The 16,888-nt window shown below is 37.9% G+C and overlaps 3 protein-coding genes across 4 annotated transcripts; 1 reads left to right on the top strand and 2 right to left on the bottom strand.

Annotated features, from left to right (window-relative positions):
• The first annotated feature begins 947 nt into the window (after positions 1–947).
• On the top strand, positions 948–5,039 carry LOC110763116 (uncharacterized). 2 transcript variants are annotated; one of them, XM_088251403.1, is made up of 7 exons: positions 948–1,191; positions 1,443–1,741; positions 2,174–3,004; positions 3,297–3,487; positions 3,618–3,824; positions 4,059–4,119; positions 4,273–5,039. In XM_088251403.1, exons 2-7 carry the CDS (start codon positions 1,526–1,528, stop codon positions 4,873–4,875), a joined length of 2,109 nt encoding a protein of 702 aa, XP_088107529.1. In that variant the 5' UTR covers positions 948–1,191; positions 1,443–1,525; the 3' UTR covers positions 4,876–5,039. The 2 variants fall into 2 exon arrangements, with proteins under 2 accessions (XP_088107529.1, XP_021821563.2); XM_021965871.2 differs by having other exon boundaries at positions 4,276–5,039.
• A 1,044-nt stretch (positions 5,040–6,083) lies between these two features.
• PRXR1 (Peroxidase superfamily protein) lies at positions 6,084–8,130 on the bottom strand. The gene is made up of 4 exons (XM_021965880.2): positions 7,834–8,130; positions 7,540–7,728; positions 6,976–7,141; positions 6,084–6,859 (listed from the first exon to the last, which is right to left on the bottom strand). The coding sequence occupies exons 1-4, from the start codon at positions 8,053–8,055 to the stop codon at positions 6,447–6,449; spliced, it is 990 nt and encodes a 329-aa protein (XP_021821572.2). The 5' UTR covers positions 8,056–8,130; the 3' UTR covers positions 6,084–6,446.
• A 2,339-nt stretch (positions 8,131–10,469) lies between these two features.
• On the bottom strand, positions 10,470–15,565 carry LOC110763082 (Met-10+ like family protein / kelch repeat-containing protein). Its single transcript, XM_021965829.2, has 9 exons — positions 14,731–15,565; positions 14,138–14,537; positions 12,860–14,047; positions 12,417–12,546; positions 12,059–12,294; positions 11,497–11,632; positions 11,196–11,272; positions 10,868–10,974; positions 10,470–10,773 (listed from the first exon to the last, which is right to left on the bottom strand). Exons 1-9 carry the CDS (start codon positions 15,452–15,454, stop codon positions 10,667–10,669), a joined length of 3,105 nt encoding a protein of 1,034 aa, XP_021821521.2. The 5' UTR covers positions 15,455–15,565; the 3' UTR covers positions 10,470–10,666.
• Between the last annotated feature and the right edge of the window lie 1,323 nt (positions 15,566–16,888).

Consider the following 16,888-nt stretch of genomic DNA (forward strand, 5'->3'; position numbering starts at 1 on the left):
ATCAAAGAGACAAGCATTTAAGTTCCCGTTCCACGTGAGGTTGCAATTCTATAATGTTGCCCACTGACCATTTTATGTGCACGTGTGCACACCATCTTTTTTATACATGCATACCTGGGAAACAGGGGTAATGACAATGAGACTCCCCAAGTCAAGAAGGACATCAAATTACTAACTTTTCATTTCTCTAATCGTCACCCCTTGATTGTTAATTTTGCATTACTGACATAATTGTTGAATGATTAATCTGTAACTAAGGGTACCAAAATACAAAGACATGCTTCAGATTAAGATTAATTAGTGCTCAATTCAAGAACACGACACGATACAGCTCGATTGCCATCCCTACACTAATGGAATTTTGCAAAACTGGTTTAGCATATAACAGGTTCAGAAGCATATTAATCCAAACGGGAGGGAACTATACAAAGACTGGTTGGGTCAGAGGTAAAGTAAAGGGGTAAGTTATTATATGTCTTTACTTGATGAGAAAACTAAGCATTGTTTATTCACATAAAATATAGAGAAAGTGCATAGGATGCTCTAATCTTGCATTGCTGAAATATGGGGTACCAGCTTCACCACTTCCATAAGAAGACAATGTTGTTAGATATTTAATCAGAACTGTGAGTTGTTGTCACCAAATTGTGAGACTCAAAGCTCTTTTTTAAAGAGAGAAAAAAAGTTGAATAGGTCAGAGGCCTTGTTGGGTTCTAAGTTTTAGTGTTCCTAATATAAAAAAACAAATGAATTACAGTGTTTTCAGTAGCAGTTGCAAAATTTATGGCCAACATTACTTAAAGTCATAGTCTTCTTCTTCACACTGGCTTTTAATTTTGTGAATGTGATTCAATCAATTTCCAAAAATGTATTTTTCAATCATGTTTTGGTATTGTTAGCAACTCTGATAAGAAAAGGAAACTGCTTTTGGAAAATAGATTTGATGTGGATCCCTGAAGTCCAATGAGAGAGAAAGGGAGAGGTGCACGTGCAATTGCATGTCTGCCCCCTCGTGGTTCTTCCCTTTCCAATTTAGAAAACTGAAACAAAAACCAAGCACAAAAGCCTCTTCTTATTCCGATCAGCATCACTCATTGTATGGAGAATTAGAGATATCACTTTCTTCTTGGTGTTTCTCTTCTTACATTCCAAGACTTCAACACTTGCTCTGATCATCCTAAACTAACAAAAGTTGGTGCTTTCTTCCTTCTGTTTGATTGACACTTTGACTCACTTCATTCCCATTTCAACAAGGCCTACTCATCTAATGCATTGATATTTATTTTTGCCACTATGCATATGCTCTGTTTGAAAGCTTATCTCTTTGATATGGGTTTGTCTTCAAGTTTAGTTCTTGAGCAATTTTGCAGTTTTGCTTCATGGGGTATCAGGGTTTTGCTTCAATATTTTAATTTTCTTTCATGATTTTCATCTTTTTATAGGATTCCTTGGTGGGTATCTACCATTTCATGCGATTCTTAATTGGTGTTGAAGATTAAAGATTTTCAAATTGGTGTTTGGCCTAATGGTGGAGCTTCAGTCTTGTGCTCCCTTGGTCAATGCTTCTGCACTATGCGTTATAGAGGAAGGAATGCGAGGAGAGAGTGTCAATGTTATTGCTGAAATTTCAGCCGAATTAGAGAGAGAAAGACAGAAGAATGCAGAGCTTATGGAGAGGATACTAATTCTTGAAGCTCAAATACAGGAAAGAGATAAGGAACCTCCTCGAACAGATGGACAAGTAGGAGCACCATTTTTTGTTTGGTAGTTTCTTAGTTTTTCCACTAGTATCTGGTGCTTTATTTTTTATGAATTTTGATTACAAACTTACAGCAATTAGAGGCTCAGTTAAAGCGTTTTACTTTATGGTCCCATTAATCATGTGTTAATTTTTTATGAGAGGCATAGTTTTATCAAGCAGGGATCACATTCCTTTGGTTTTCACGTCTTCACTATTTCGTTTTGACATTTTGGATAATCTGAACATGTCGAATAAGGAGTAAAAAATGTTAGTTGTTTTTTATTTCTGTTATTTCTTTTCAATGATCATGTTTTTTTTTCATCAATCTTTGTGGATGAGTACTGAGTAAAGCAAATGCTGATTTGCAAAGGGTTTATAACTGTTGCACTCAAGTTCACATGTTTATGCTAACCTCTTAACTTTTGGTTTCAGGGAAGTTGTTCCAATGCAATGGAAAGAAGCTTCAAGAAGTTCAAGAGACAGAAGATAGAACTCACTAGTAAAGGGACTGAAGATAGAAATATTATCCCATCTGAAATGGCTTCACAGAAGAAGCATGATAAGCAATGCTTGGCCCTTCAAGATCCAATTCCTGAAGACCGTTTAGTCAACTGGATGAGCATGGAGGAAACCCAGTTTTTGCATTTAGAAAAAGTTAAAGATGGTGATTCAGCAGACTCTGATGATACTGATGATACTGATGATGATTTCCGTGAAGAGGATTGTGTTAATAATGATCATAAAGAAGGGGAGGCTGATGATGTTTCAAGAATTGTTAGTGTCCTGAAATATGAAGTTGTTGATAAAGGATCAGATGTGCCATGTACAAAGGATTTCTCAGGTGTGGGTGAGCCAGTATTTTCAAATGTGAACCAAGAAACAAATGAGCTACCTGATACAGGACCAGTTTGTAATGAGATGGAACTTACAAACCAAAACAAGAAAGAAACGAATGATTTCGGAAGTTACAATGTACCACCTAATATCCTTACTTTGGAGAAGGAGTTTCTTCATACAGGATCTGCAAGCATATCACAACAGAAAAAACCTCCAAAGGTGGCATTCTGCCCAAAAGAAGTGAAGAGAATAATTGATTCAGAATCCCTGTTACAGAAAAATGCTCAATCCCACACCATAAGGAAGATCATAGTTTTTGCATCTCTTGGTATTAGGCATGGTTGCGAAGATATATATGAGTTAGACTTCAATCATTTTAGCATTTTAAGGAAGGGAGAGCCATATATGTCTCCAAAAGATCCTGGGGTAAGAAAATTAGTATATTATGCTATCAAAGTTGGTCTCTTCTTGCTCTAGTTCTTGTAATTGCTGTTGTCATTACACAAAATTCTTTTTATGCCATTTCATTATGACATTTAAGTGATCACCAACTGAGGTGTTTAATGCTAAGATGAATGATCTGATTCAACTCTTATGAGATAACCCTATCCAGTTGCCGGCTTATCATATGATAAGTTTTGCTTCCAAAATACAAGTTTTTGATCTTAATCATTCTTTGTTCATCATCAAAAAAGAAATTTTATTTATTTATTACCAGGAGCATGTTCTATATGAGAATCCTGGTGTTCGGAGAAAGCTATTATATCCAAATCAACAGAACCCAACATTATGTCCTGTTCAAATACTTGAAGAAGAGAAGGCTATGCGGCCATCAGATCCTAGCTGCCCATCATGGCTGTTTCTGTGCATCAAGTATGGTGGAAGGACAAGAAATCTTCCCCAAAATGAGTAAGTAGTATTGAGTAATTGGTTTTTTGTGTGAGTGATCAAGGCCAAGGTCACTTGTTCATGTCCTATAAATATCTAAGAATTTCTACTTGCAGCTTAACTAAATTATCTGTGCGTTAATACTTTTCAGATATGTGAGGCAGCGTATGGGAAGAAACAAGCTAAAGTCTTTTGGGCCACTAATGTGCCGAAAGGCAATGCTAGTTCATATTCGCAGTGGAAGCTTCTTCTTCAAGGCCTTGGGCATCGCACTTCTTTTCATGGCTGGTTTTCCTGATGATCTGGTTCAAAGGGAAACCAAATACCGGAACTTAGACTTGCTTCAGAAATATTATAGGTATGCAGAACTAATATACTACTTGGAAATGGATAGTTGTGGAGCAGAATGCAAGATATGAGATGAGTGTCAGTTTTATGGTTTTTTTTTTCTCTTTGAAAAAAAAGAATGAAAAACCTATTTGGATAGTTTCGTATCTATAAATTTTTTGGATTCTAAGCATCCTAATGCTGTTTGTGTGGTTTTCCTGAAGAGTACATAATTTTAACAGAGCATAGTTTTTTTTCGTTGCAGGACAGATGATGATGCTGAAGGAGAGGAATTATTTCTTCCACATCCCATGCCTTGTGATACAGTAATATCACAACTTCCCAGTTCATATGTCTGAATACTTCTCTTTTTATGTTAAAGATTGACAACTATTAAAACTTAGTATGCATGTGTCAAAAAGAAAAGCTAGTTTTGAGTTTCTGATTCTGAATTTGCTAATGATCTTGTGCTCCTTCAGCAGGCTAGTCCAGGTTCTCAGAAGTTGTATGGTAAGACTTGTCCAACAAAAACAAAGGGGAAGAAACAAACTCACTCAAATAGCAAGCCTCATTATATGCAGAGGTCCTCATTCCCACCGACTACCCTTTCAACCTCTGCACCTTCTGCTCAATTTGGACTAGTTGGTCATACCTCTATTCAAACTCACACAATGGCAACATTCCAGTCCATGCCATCTCAGTCTCAGACACCATTAGATGCTCCACCAATCTCAAATACTTTGATCCCCAATGCTGGTGGTACTAATAATAATATCTCCTATTGTAGCCAAACCCCATATCATATTTTCCCCCCACAACCAGCAAACCCTTTTGTGCCTATGGTATTTTGGCCTCCCCCAAACACATTTTCTCCTGGACCTTATCAATCTAGTTATGGCTACCCGTCTTTTCCTTCTACCGGAAATTACTTTGTCCATCCACGGCCATATTACAGCCATCCCTCTTGCAGTCCTTTGATCTCCAAAATGGTAGAAGCAGTAGGGAAAAATGTTGTGGCCTCAGAGGAAGCTGATAGTGACTATGATTGCAGTTCAAGCAGTATTGAACCAAAGAAGAATTAGCAAGGTGCTATGACAGCCAATCAATTATCATACATATATGTCTTCCTTGTAAATTATCAGAACTGGAGAGAGTTATCTTATTCTTAAGAAATGAAAGAATGATGCATTTTTGGTCCTCCACTTCTCAGAGGGTATGTAATTTCCAAATTCTTTGTTGTTCAATCTAATGCTGTTCTTGCATCTGCAACAGTTTTCTGTTGAAAGCAATCCTTGTCTTGTGAAAACCAAATGACCTGTCCACATTGCACTTTTCACTTGACATATCACCTTCAGAGTTTTACATAGCTAAACAGAATCATTTTACTTTAAATTTGACAAAACAATCCCATAATACATAATAATAAAATACATCTCCATCTCTTCAATGAATAACAAAGTATAATCCATGATAATGTGCAATTGTACAAAAATAACCGCAATTCTTACTGCGCATTTCCACAGTAAAATTGATGGATAAAGATATGAGCCATGCTTCAGAAAACCAAGTCTCTTATCCGAGAGACTGAGGAGTGAAGGAAGTTGAGGTCCTTAACTTTTCAATGTGGGACAAATACTCTCAACATGCCCCCGCACGTGTGACAAACTTTCAAGCTTAACACGTGGGCAACACATATTAGATGACGTGGGAGCACGTGTGGCCGTTGGGCCCAACACGTGAAGCCTTGCTCTGATACCATGAAGAAAGTTAAGGTTCCACCCCAAAACCAATTGGCCATGGGAGGAGTCCCAACTCCTTATAAACCCAAGCTTGGTCCCTTAACTTTTCAATGTGGGACAAATACTCTCAACAAGGAGAACCACATGAGCAATAGCTTATGACATGTGTCAACAAATCTCTCTCTCTAGAATACATAGCTAAAGGTTTATGGATCTGATGCCTCCTGTCTCTCTTTGTCTATCTTGAAATTTTCTAATGATTTAATATCGCAATAATGTGAAGCTTTTGGAACCATCCATCCTCTAGTTAATTATTGTGTCTATGCAAATCTTTCATAACCATATCCTTCCAAGCAATGCACACATTACTATCTGAGTACCCTACCCACCAACTGATATTAATTAATTCATTAGTGCATTGATCATATATTTGCTTACGTGTTATTGAGAGTCTTATCCTTTCTATCTTTTGTCTTTTGTTTCCATTTTAATTTGAGCTACTTTTTTATTTTTTGACTGATTATAATGTATTTCCCCACAACATCATGATATCATGAAAGATGCTTGATTTATAAGCATGAATCATCAATAACCATCATCATTGAAATCCATGCATCATACATGTTCAAAGTTCAAACCATCCATACATACATACACACATCCCATCATCCCCATGCCCATCTCATCCAACGCCAAAGAAGGAAAAAAAAACAAAACAAAACCTACATCAACAACTAGTGCATGATCAAAGGCTCACATGCCTTTTGACCAGAGCACTGGACACTGCCATAAAAACAGAACAGCATCTAGAAAACCCATCTTATTATGCAGCTTGTCTCTCTCACACTTTATTTCTTTCTCGGTTGAAAAAGAGTGGATCAAGACTTTTTTGTTTAACAAAGTAAAGGTTTGATCTAGTTGTGGATCTTGTTGGCAACATTGCACTGCTGCCTGATCTCTCCCTTTGTTCCTGTAAGAGGGTTGTTCTCAGAGAGAATGGTGAAGGCTCTTGAAAACTCCTTAAAGAAGTAGTCTTGGCTCTTGGCCATTTTCTTGACATAGGGTTTTGTCCTCTTGTCTGTGGCTAGTTGGTGATCCACCATCATCAAACCCTTGTTGTCCAAAATGTTTCTGTAGTAGTTGTTGTCAAATATCATGGGGGTACCACGGTCATTTCTCACATATTGAACCGCTTTGGGGTCAGGGATTGCATCAGGGCACTTCTTGAGCATGTGACCAACATGGTCAGGGTTGAGCTGAGGGTCAACTTCTGGGTACAAACGGTGCACCAGCTTCACACAGTGTGTTCTACCAACACTGTGAGCTCCTGTTAATTACAATTAGACCATAATCAGTGAAGTAACATGCATGCTAATCATGCTAATGATGTTTAAGAACTTTAAAACTATGTATGTATGTATGGATGGTGATGTGCATATATACCTAGCAGGGCAACCAGACCAGGGGTGTCAATGCCCATGTCAGCAAACTTCTCAAGGACAGTGGACATGCTCTCATTGTGGTCAGGAAGGTACTGCTCAAGGATCTCTGCTCTGCTCCTCCTTCCATCTCTTCTTCCAGTTTTGAGAGGGATGAATGGGCCTCCTAGCTGAAAACACAGTAATTAAGTTGAAAATAATTAAGAGAATTGTACTTGAAAAATCTACCAAATCCACAATTAAAAGGAAATAGCCTTGGGGTCCCAGAAATAGATAAAAATCTGTACAAGTAGTTCAGATCTCTGTTTTACAGACCAACAGAATATGAAAAATGTACCAAAAACCACAAGAAAAAAAGGTAACAACAGCTTTAGCGGTATTTTTTGGACAAAAATCTGTAGAAATCCTTGTTATCTTATAGCTGGAAAGGGAATAATAAATTATACTAGAGTTCTTGTCAAATTTTACTAAATAAAGATCAAAACCAAATTGTACCAACTTGAGATCTCTGTTTTACAGAAGAAAGAGAGTCAAGTCAAAGACAAAGAAAGGTCAAGGAGGAAAGTACCCTAACAACACCCTCCCTAGCAGACAAAACAAGAATATCTGAACAAGAAACAACTCCAGGGCACTCCCTCTCCAGTGCTTCTTTAATTTCTTCAATGTACCTAAAGTTTCTCATCCCAAAGCTCCTGTCCATCTCCTTCTCAGACAAGGACCTCCTGGTTGAATCCAGCAGCAGGGAAGCATCACATGACTGTAAAAATCCCACAAAACCCAAAAAAGAAAAGAAAAGAAAAGGGTTAAATAATTAACTAACAGAAAAGCAGCAAATATTTATCAGAAATATAAATATATATACCTGGACAGCACAGTCATGGAAGATGTTTCTGAGCCAAGAGAATGCAGTGTTCTTGTGGCGCTTGTAGAGAAGCTTGACTTGTTCTCTGATAACATCTTCAGCCTGAGGACAGCTGTCCTTGTAAAAGTCCATAACAAGACCTGGGTCCTCTTCATTCTCAGCAAAACAAGACACTGCTGAGAAAGCTAGCAAAGCAAAGAAGAAGAGAGCTCTGGAACTCATGGTTTCTGTTCTGCTGCTGCTGCTGCTTTCACTAAATCTAAAAGCTCCTTGCCTTGCCTTGCTTTGCTCTGGGGTCTTGGCTACTTCTTAAATAGGAGAAATATGGATAAAAATGGCATTAAAAATTTAAAATAAGAGACACTTGTTGCAATTTTGGGCTCTGTGAGATGTCCTTTTGACCTTTTTCAGTGTTGTTTTCACCGCAAGCATTTACCGCAAAGCAGAGGCTCAAACTTTAATATGCTAATTTTTGTGCTGGAAGCTGGCACGTGGTTACACTTGTGTCGTGTTTGCACTGCATATACAGTTCACAGAAGAAAATGCCAGAAGGTTGAGCCGTTACAATCCATGTAATATTTTGTAAAGATGGACCACAGTTTGCTTGATCTCGACCTCATCTTCAAGTATTTGTGTAAAATGGCTTACGTTACTTATCTATTTTTCCCAATTTTGTGTAGTCACATTTTGGTGACTCACATCACATAACTTGTTCCAAACTTCGGTGCCCACCACCTTCGTAATTGAATTGAATCCTCCATTTGATAAATTTGACTTCTTCAACCAATATTAGAGAGGGAGAATCCAATAAAGTAAGCTACAAGTGCCTTGCTTTACTTTCACACCCGATATTGGAGATGGCATCATTGAAGCCACCCAAAAAAAGAAAATCAATGCCAAGGCTGTCAAAAATGAAAGTACAATGAAGACACCACCTTGGGCATGCGAGTGCAAGTACGATTGATTTCAACATAATCATTAAATTATATCTATGATTTAACTTATTAAGCGTCAGGTAATTGTTGAACTGACCTCTCATGTTGAGGTTTTCCACTAATGTGCAAGCTTAATGCAACTTAAACAACATAAAATTACATGCCATGCATTTCTTGAAGCCAAATGTAATGTGGAAAGGCAATGGCATTATGATTATAAAAAAAAAAACTATGATGACACGTGGCGGCCCACAAAAAGAAAAGAAAATGAAAGAAAACTAGCATTATCTTTCAAGACAAAAACTAAACATTCAATTAACCGAGAATAACTATTTTTTGGTGAAAATCAAGGTATCCCCCACGTGATTGCGGGGACTAACCCTCGAGGTACTGTCGGGCGCAAAGCGGGGACCTCTCCCAACAAAATCTGCTCTATTCGCAAGCGCACCGAGAATAACTATTTGATTTAGTGACATTCAGTTCTTATTTTTGATTATAGAAAAAGCATTTAGATCTTATTAACAAACAAATATTATATAAAACATATGAAAATTTAAATGGTGAGTCGAGTGGGACAAACTAAGTTTGGTTTTATTTGGTGTCGTTTTATATTAAATTATGTTAAACCTAACTTAAGCTAAGCTAATTAACTGTGCTATTCATTTGTAAACAGTAAAACACTATGGCTACCGACACTTTGGCCTTCAAGTTGAGAGAGAATTGTGAACATCATTTGTTGGGTCTACATGCACTGAAAGATGGAAGATGGCGGGTGGAGCCCAAGAATTATGACTCATCGTCACGTATTAATTAATTGTCTACTTAATTAGCACGCATCTTAGCTGTTAAAGATGATCATATTTTCTTTTTTCTTTTTTGGTCAAAGCATCTTAAATTTCTAATAATATATATTGGAACTTGTTCTACCACTACAAGTTTAAAAGAAAAACAGTAACATTTATCCACATTTTCAATAAATAATTTTGCATGGTTTTGTCAGATACCCCATTTCATGCACGTGCCTGTCATGTGTAGGATCACTCCTCCAAATAATAGGACACTTATTTATTTAATTTTTAATTTCCCAAAATTATTAAATTTACAATGGTATTAATGATCCTGTCTGAGTCTCACTGACAAAGCAACAAGTAGGAGCAATTTACTAGTTTTCTTTTCTTGCACGTAGAATCTCAGTAACATCTTTGGATTATAGATTACATCATTTTTTTTATTTTTATTGAGTCAATTTAATTTATTATGACCAACGAACAAGTTCACAAGGATCCGGCATTAGATCCTGGCGGGTCTACGATCCACCTAGTATTTTAATCCATCCGTACATTGAATTACTACATCAATTTAAATGGACCACAACCATAATCCGCATTCCAAAATTATTTTTTAGACTTGAATTAATTTGACTGTTTCAAAGTACAAGATGTTTGCCTACATGCCATCTACCAGAAAAACTTCCACACTCCATTGTATTACCCCATTCTTCCTCTCTCTCTCTCTCTCTCTCTCTCTCTCTCTCTCTCTCTTCTCATGTCACTTGTTAAACAAGGAGAGAGATAGAAAGAAGAGGGCAATACAACCCGGGTGGGGAAGTAGATAGATGACACAACATGCAGGCTTTCCAATTTTAAAGACCAATCTAAATTCAGAAACAACAAGTACATAAATGACAGGATATGCACCATCGGATGAAGTTTAATCTAATAATCAAATATAAGATTATCAGAAATGAAAAATAAACTAAGATAGTATCAAACAGGCCAAAACTAATCGGACTCAGTAACCCCAGTGTGCTGCCAGGAGGGCCAGGACCCCGTGAAAATGCGGGTCTTGAATAATTTTGTTGCTTACAAGTTTTACAACAGACAGAGGCTTTAATTTGGTCATCTCTGCCTCTGTCTACATCTTACATCTGCAACAAGATGACGAATATGTGGGGCGTACCATTTCACTCTCTCCAAATGTTCTATTGAAACTTCCCAACAATGACCTGCAAACAAAAGCAATTTACACTTACACCACCCTCTAAACTGGAAATGGCTTATGCCTATGTATTTAATATCCATGTGTCTGAGAAATAATACCTTCAGATTTAGCAATTTCACCTACTGATTCTGATACATGTTTAGTCCATAAACTCTCTTCCGAGTCCTTGACATTACCATGCACATGTAGCATCCCGCCCTCACTCCTGCATTGTCAGAATTACATCAAATTGTGTACATTGGTCCATATGTTAGAGAGAGAGAGCTTCAACTGCTTATGATGCTGAAGCATCCTTTGGACATACAATTAAAGCATTGATCTCGCATAGGAACTAATTATTTAGAGTGCTCATAAGCGAAAATATTTGCAGAAAGCATTTAAAATCGGAAAAAATGATGACAAGAACACAATATAAGGACATATCACCTTAATGCCCTAACAGCAGTGACCCAGCTACCCTCACTTGTTGGAATGAGACCGAGACAGACCCGATCAGCCACTCCCTGTGAGAAAACAATCAAGTTATAGCCACACACAGCAGAACCTCGTCTTGGACAATATCCCTGATTTGTATACTATTATAACTATGATAATGATGAATGCTTGCACTATGTGAACACAAAATGAAGTGAAACAAAAAGCAAGTGCACACGCACGCATAAACAGATGAAGTTGAATGATATCTATATCAGTTAGTAATGAAAACGATGTCAGTCTTTGAACATACTTTAGGTGCCACTGTCCGGTTATCTCCTTCAAGAATGATACACCGATCGCTCACTGAATTGGCTTGCAGATTTCGCCGCAGTGCCTCAACAGCATGGGGATTCCATTCACAAGCATAAACTAGTTTCACGTTGGCCCTGGTCAACCAACATTATCACTTAGAAACAACATCAGCAGCAATCAGGTGCATCTTAGGTATAAGAATGATAAAGCAATATGTATCTAGAAGATTCATCCAAGCACCTAAAGTCTGCCAACGAATGTCACAAATGTTTTCCTATGATAATTATTCTTGAAGAAAATTTCACCTATTCCAAGAAAAAGTAAAAGTAAAATATAGAATTTAATGCATATTTTTCTTACTTGCATCTCTAGTATGAAATCCTATTCTTATTATCCTCCTCCTTTTAATAAAATCCATATTGCAGACAGACAAACAGACTCTGATAGGCTGACTATTTTTATGTTCTATATATACACCAAGATTTGTGTGTGTGTGTGTGTGTGAGAGAGAGAGAGAGAGAGAGAGAGAGAGAGAGAGAGAGAGAGAGAGAGAGAGGTACCTGACAAGAAATGGCAGAACAAAATAACCAATTCCAGCAAACAAATCCACAACAATCTCATCTCTGCAATTCAGAGAGGCCATGCGAAGCTTCTCAGAAAGGTTGCCCCAGGAGAACATACACTTAGTAGCATCAAAAGAATAGAGAATGCCATTTTCGCGATGATCAACCCATCCATTATCTCCTAGAAGAATCTCCAAAGTACTGTCCCTTGTACTGTTTGATGCAACTCGGCCCTGGTGAATATATACAAACCAAAATAAGGCATGGAAAATGAGTAAACCAAATAACTACTCGAGAATAGTTTAACTTTAATGAGAAAAACCACTCTTTATAAGTATTTATGTATATTACTTACTTGGCGTGCAAGGCGATGAGCATTAACTGATTTGGCAATAACAGGCCAAAGCTCCTCCTGCATTGAGTCCCATAATGGATTCTTGAATGATGTTGCCGGAAGCACAACTATATCTCCAAGTCGCTCCCATCTAACAAAAGACAAAACCATTTAATATGAGAATCACTATCATTCATGGTCATTGTATCACCAATGCAGCCCTTATCTATAGGTTTTAACTGAAAAACGTGATATGTGATATATAACTAACAAATCTTCTGTGTTATTATTAACTTAACTCCTCTTGCGTCCATACTTGTTTCCTTTCCCCAAATATTCCTCTTATACATTATCAACCCTTACTCCATTAAGACAATTTTTGCCTTTTTACATGATTTATAATAAGCTTAATTGAAAGAAGAAAAAAAAAATACATACTTGCACAGGAGAACACAAACACAAACCTTGCTGGTAGCTCCTCTAAGAGTTCTTCAGGTAGTCCTTTATCCTTTATCAGAGAGCCCACAGCTTCATTCATTACTTTCAAGGGAGATTTGGCAGCTCTCCTGACTTCAAGGACTTCATCTGCCAGCTTAGTAGCACCACATTCCTTTAGAATGTCCAAGGCTTTTGAACAGGTGACCTCATTCAACAAACATTCTTCCCCGATAACTGGTTTAACAAAGTGATCACTCTCTCCTTCAGATAAATCTGTCAAAGGACGCTTATTTTCTTTAAATACACCTGAAAATTTTCCGTTTACTGGAAAACAAATATGTAAACCACCTTTCCTGGAGTAAACCTTCCTTCCAAGATCTAACCATCCAAACTTTTTCAATATATCCTTGCCTACTTTTGCATATTTTCTTTCGAGTTGTAGAATCCAATATGACTCTACCTGCTGACCTATGCCATTTTCCCGGGGAAAGTCACTCTCAAAATTCAGATCAAGAGCTTCAGTTAAGCTTTGAGCATCTTCAGCCTGTGGATCTTGGAATCGTCCACTTTTCTCACTATTAACCATTTCATAACGGTGAGCATGCCTCTCTCCGACAACTGGTTTAATATTATTATCTATACTCATCAGGGGAAGCAGGTTGATTTTCATAGGCTTACTAAACTTTGTTCCAAATGCATAACAAGATGCGCCACCACCAATCATAACAAGATCATCACCAACAATATTAGCTGTGCTGCGCACAAACAAATCTTCACTAGTAGATTCAAGTTTCGCATGCCTCCACACACTTTGCGTCAAGTCAAGTATTGCCAACTCATGGCAATGTTGTCTAACTGGACAACCACCAATAACTCCAAGATAATTCCTGTATACAAACATTGAGTGGGAGAACCTTGCATGTGGACTTCTCCCAGCCGCCTTTTCCTTCTTCCATTTACATGTTTGGATATTAAAAACGTACAAGTCTCCAAGTGTTTGCTCACCATTATACCCTCCAAAGATATATAGTTGAGATCCACATGTCACCATTGAGTGAGAATGTCGGGCGCATGGATGTTCCCCACTGACAAACAACTCTTTCCACTGCAGATTATCTGTATCGAGGATATGCAAGGAAGAAGTGATTGTATCATTGTTAAGTCCACCAAACACATATATCTTTGAGCCTACAACTGCTGCAGCATGCCGATGCCTGCTTGACATAAATATAACTAACTTAGATGCATTTTTTAGAAACAAAAATAACGACCACTTTAGTAGATTATGCAGTTAAAAGTCTCACCTAGGAGGAAATACGTCCCCAGAACATTCTAAGAACTTCCATTCATTCTTTGATGTATTGAGGACCCAGACATCACTCATAATTTTCTCAGGGTCAGACCTGCCTCCAATAACAAACACACAATCTCCAACCAAAGAAGATGTGTGACCCAATCGCGGGGATGGGCTGCTCTCTACATTAATTGCTTTCACAGTGCCAGAAAAAGGATCAACCAGCCAAGAATGATTTCTTCTTCCATGCCTTCCTATGCCTCCAAAGCCACCAAACACAAGAACACCATTCTGGTTTTTAGCTTCTAATGCACAAGCAGAATGACCCCAAAGGAAAAGATTCTCTTCGGGTTCACCAGAAATTGCCATCTCAACCACAGACAGACTACAACCAGGAACTTCCACGGACCCTGCCAATGTTTCAAAGACTCAGACTTGCTTTCACATTAAAAGGAAAGGTGTCCTGCAATACAGATTTGCAATCCACTTTCATTTTCCATCAAAATAAAGGTTGCAACTTCAAAAAAATACCACAGAAACCAAAAACACAAACAAAACAACCCAAGTAAATTTCAGAGTTCAAAATCATCAAAATCAAAATACCAGAATCAGAATGGGCATTGTCATCTGTTGCTTCCAACTCAGCCTCCCCATCTGCTACAGTCCCACCATTCGCAGGAGTCGGACCCAAAAATCCCCCACTCTCACTCTGCAAAGCCAGGAAAAATGCTTCAGTCCGCTTCCTGTTGGCCTCCATTTTCTCGTTTGCCACCCCAACAAGGAACCTGACATACTCGCGCGATACCATAATCGCGTGACTACTCCCCAGCGGCACTTCCAACCGTATCGAACAACGTATCGCGATAATCACGCGTTTGCTCGAATTCGTAATGCCAGACTCTCTGAACCCACAAGCTATTGCCTTTGAAACCAAAGACTGAGCCGAAGCCAAGTCCTTGCACTCAACAGCTATGATAAGAGGCTCGAATCTAAAAACGAGGTCGTTTTGGTTGTCTTGTTCGTCTTTACGAGTTGAGTCGGAACCGAAGAGGCGGTTGAGGACTGAGTCGGGATCGGCCGGGTCGTGGGTGATGAAGAGCCACGTGCCGCCCAAGGCTTTCTTCTTGGTCTTGAGTTTTGAGTGTGTGGGTTGGGAGAGGATAGAGATACGGCCGGAGCAGGAACTGGTGGTGAAGTAATTTAGGTGGCTGTTGAGAGTGTTGAGGAGAGGTATGATGGGGGCGTCCACCGTGCCTTTCGGTGATTTGTCTGTCTCCTCTGACCGCAGTGACGCTAGCGTCGCCGCTTTTCTTTTCTCGAACTCCATCTTTTTCTTCTTGTTGCAGACTTGCAGCTTCTCAAAACCCTCGCAAAATCTCTAGCTCAAGCTCAACTGCTGAGGCAGAAGGAAGAGTTCGTCTGGGAAACAAAGGAGTGAGGGGTAGTTTGGGAAGTTCGATTGTTTAATCGTTTTAAGTTGAGGAACTAGGCGGCCCAGTTGGGAACGAGCTGCCCCGTTTAATTCGAGACTGAGAGTATCATGGGCCGAACAAGTACAAAGAGATTTTGGTTTTTGACCCGACCTATTAAGTCGGGTCGGGTCACAAAACATTTTAGTTTTCTTTTTGGTTGTCATGAACTTATACTCGAGTTTCATTTTGGTCATTCTATTAATTTAACATGTTATTTTAGTTCTTCAGCTCTCTTATTCGTGTCAATTAGTCATTTCGTCATATTTCTCATCAATTTTAATTGCGTGAATTGCACGTGATGAAATTTTTTGGGAATAAATCCGACTCTTTTTAGTCCATCTTGAGCTATCCAAAGCAAAGTTGGGGCTAAATTGGGATTCTTTTGATGCTTTGGGTTCGAATTTGGAGATTTGATGGATTTTGGTGAATTGAGGTTTCTATTTGAGGGAAATGGGATAGATATGTGAATTAGGGTTTCAATTTGGGAAAACTGGATGTAGAGAGTTGGGTAGGTTGTTTTAGAAGATACTTGTGTTCAAATTGATCAAATAGATGAAATGTGATGGAAAGACTGAATTGGCATGATTGAAAAAATTAAAGGACGAAAATGAAATTTAGGGACTTTTACGGTTAAAATCAGTTTTTTTTTTTTGGTTACATTGGAGGGGAGGGGAAGCCACCACCACTGTGGTAGGAATCCATTGTCAAAAACTTCTTTGTTTTAAGAGCATCCATAATGGACTTCCTAAACCACCTCCTTAAATAAAATTTAGGGAGGAAGTGAGAAAACCCACCTCCACCCATGCTCCCTATCCAACTCCTAAAATAGAGACCTCTAGGAGCTCTTAAATACGAGGAGAGAGAGATGACTCATAGTGGTTCCATATAATTAAATACTTCTTTACTTTAATGTTATTTTAAGTATTTATTTTATGCTAACTATTTTTTATTATTATTTTATATGAAGAGAGAGTATTTATGCTAAACTGAAAAAAGAAATAATGTTTATGATTCTCTAAACTAGGGAGTATGGTTGGAGTTGAAATTTTATAAAGAACTCATAAAATAACTTTATAGTGTTTTTAGCTAAATCTATATATATAAAGCAAAAGGCAGAGAATGGTGAAACATTCAAAATACCAAAAAATGTCTTTGGTTAATGCAAACATTAAGAATTGAAATTATTAATTAAATGAGGATAATATGGTAAATTCACATTTTTTTTCATATTTTAAAAAATTAAAATTAAAAGAAAAATCAAATAATGGATCCTATTTTTATGGAACACA

Source organism: Prunus avium, chromosome 4 (assembly GCF_965620075.1).
Source record: "Prunus avium chromosome 4, drPruAviu1.hap1.1, whole genome shotgun sequence".
In the NCBI taxonomy this organism is placed as follows: Eukaryota; Viridiplantae; Streptophyta; class Magnoliopsida; order Rosales; family Rosaceae; genus Prunus; species Prunus avium.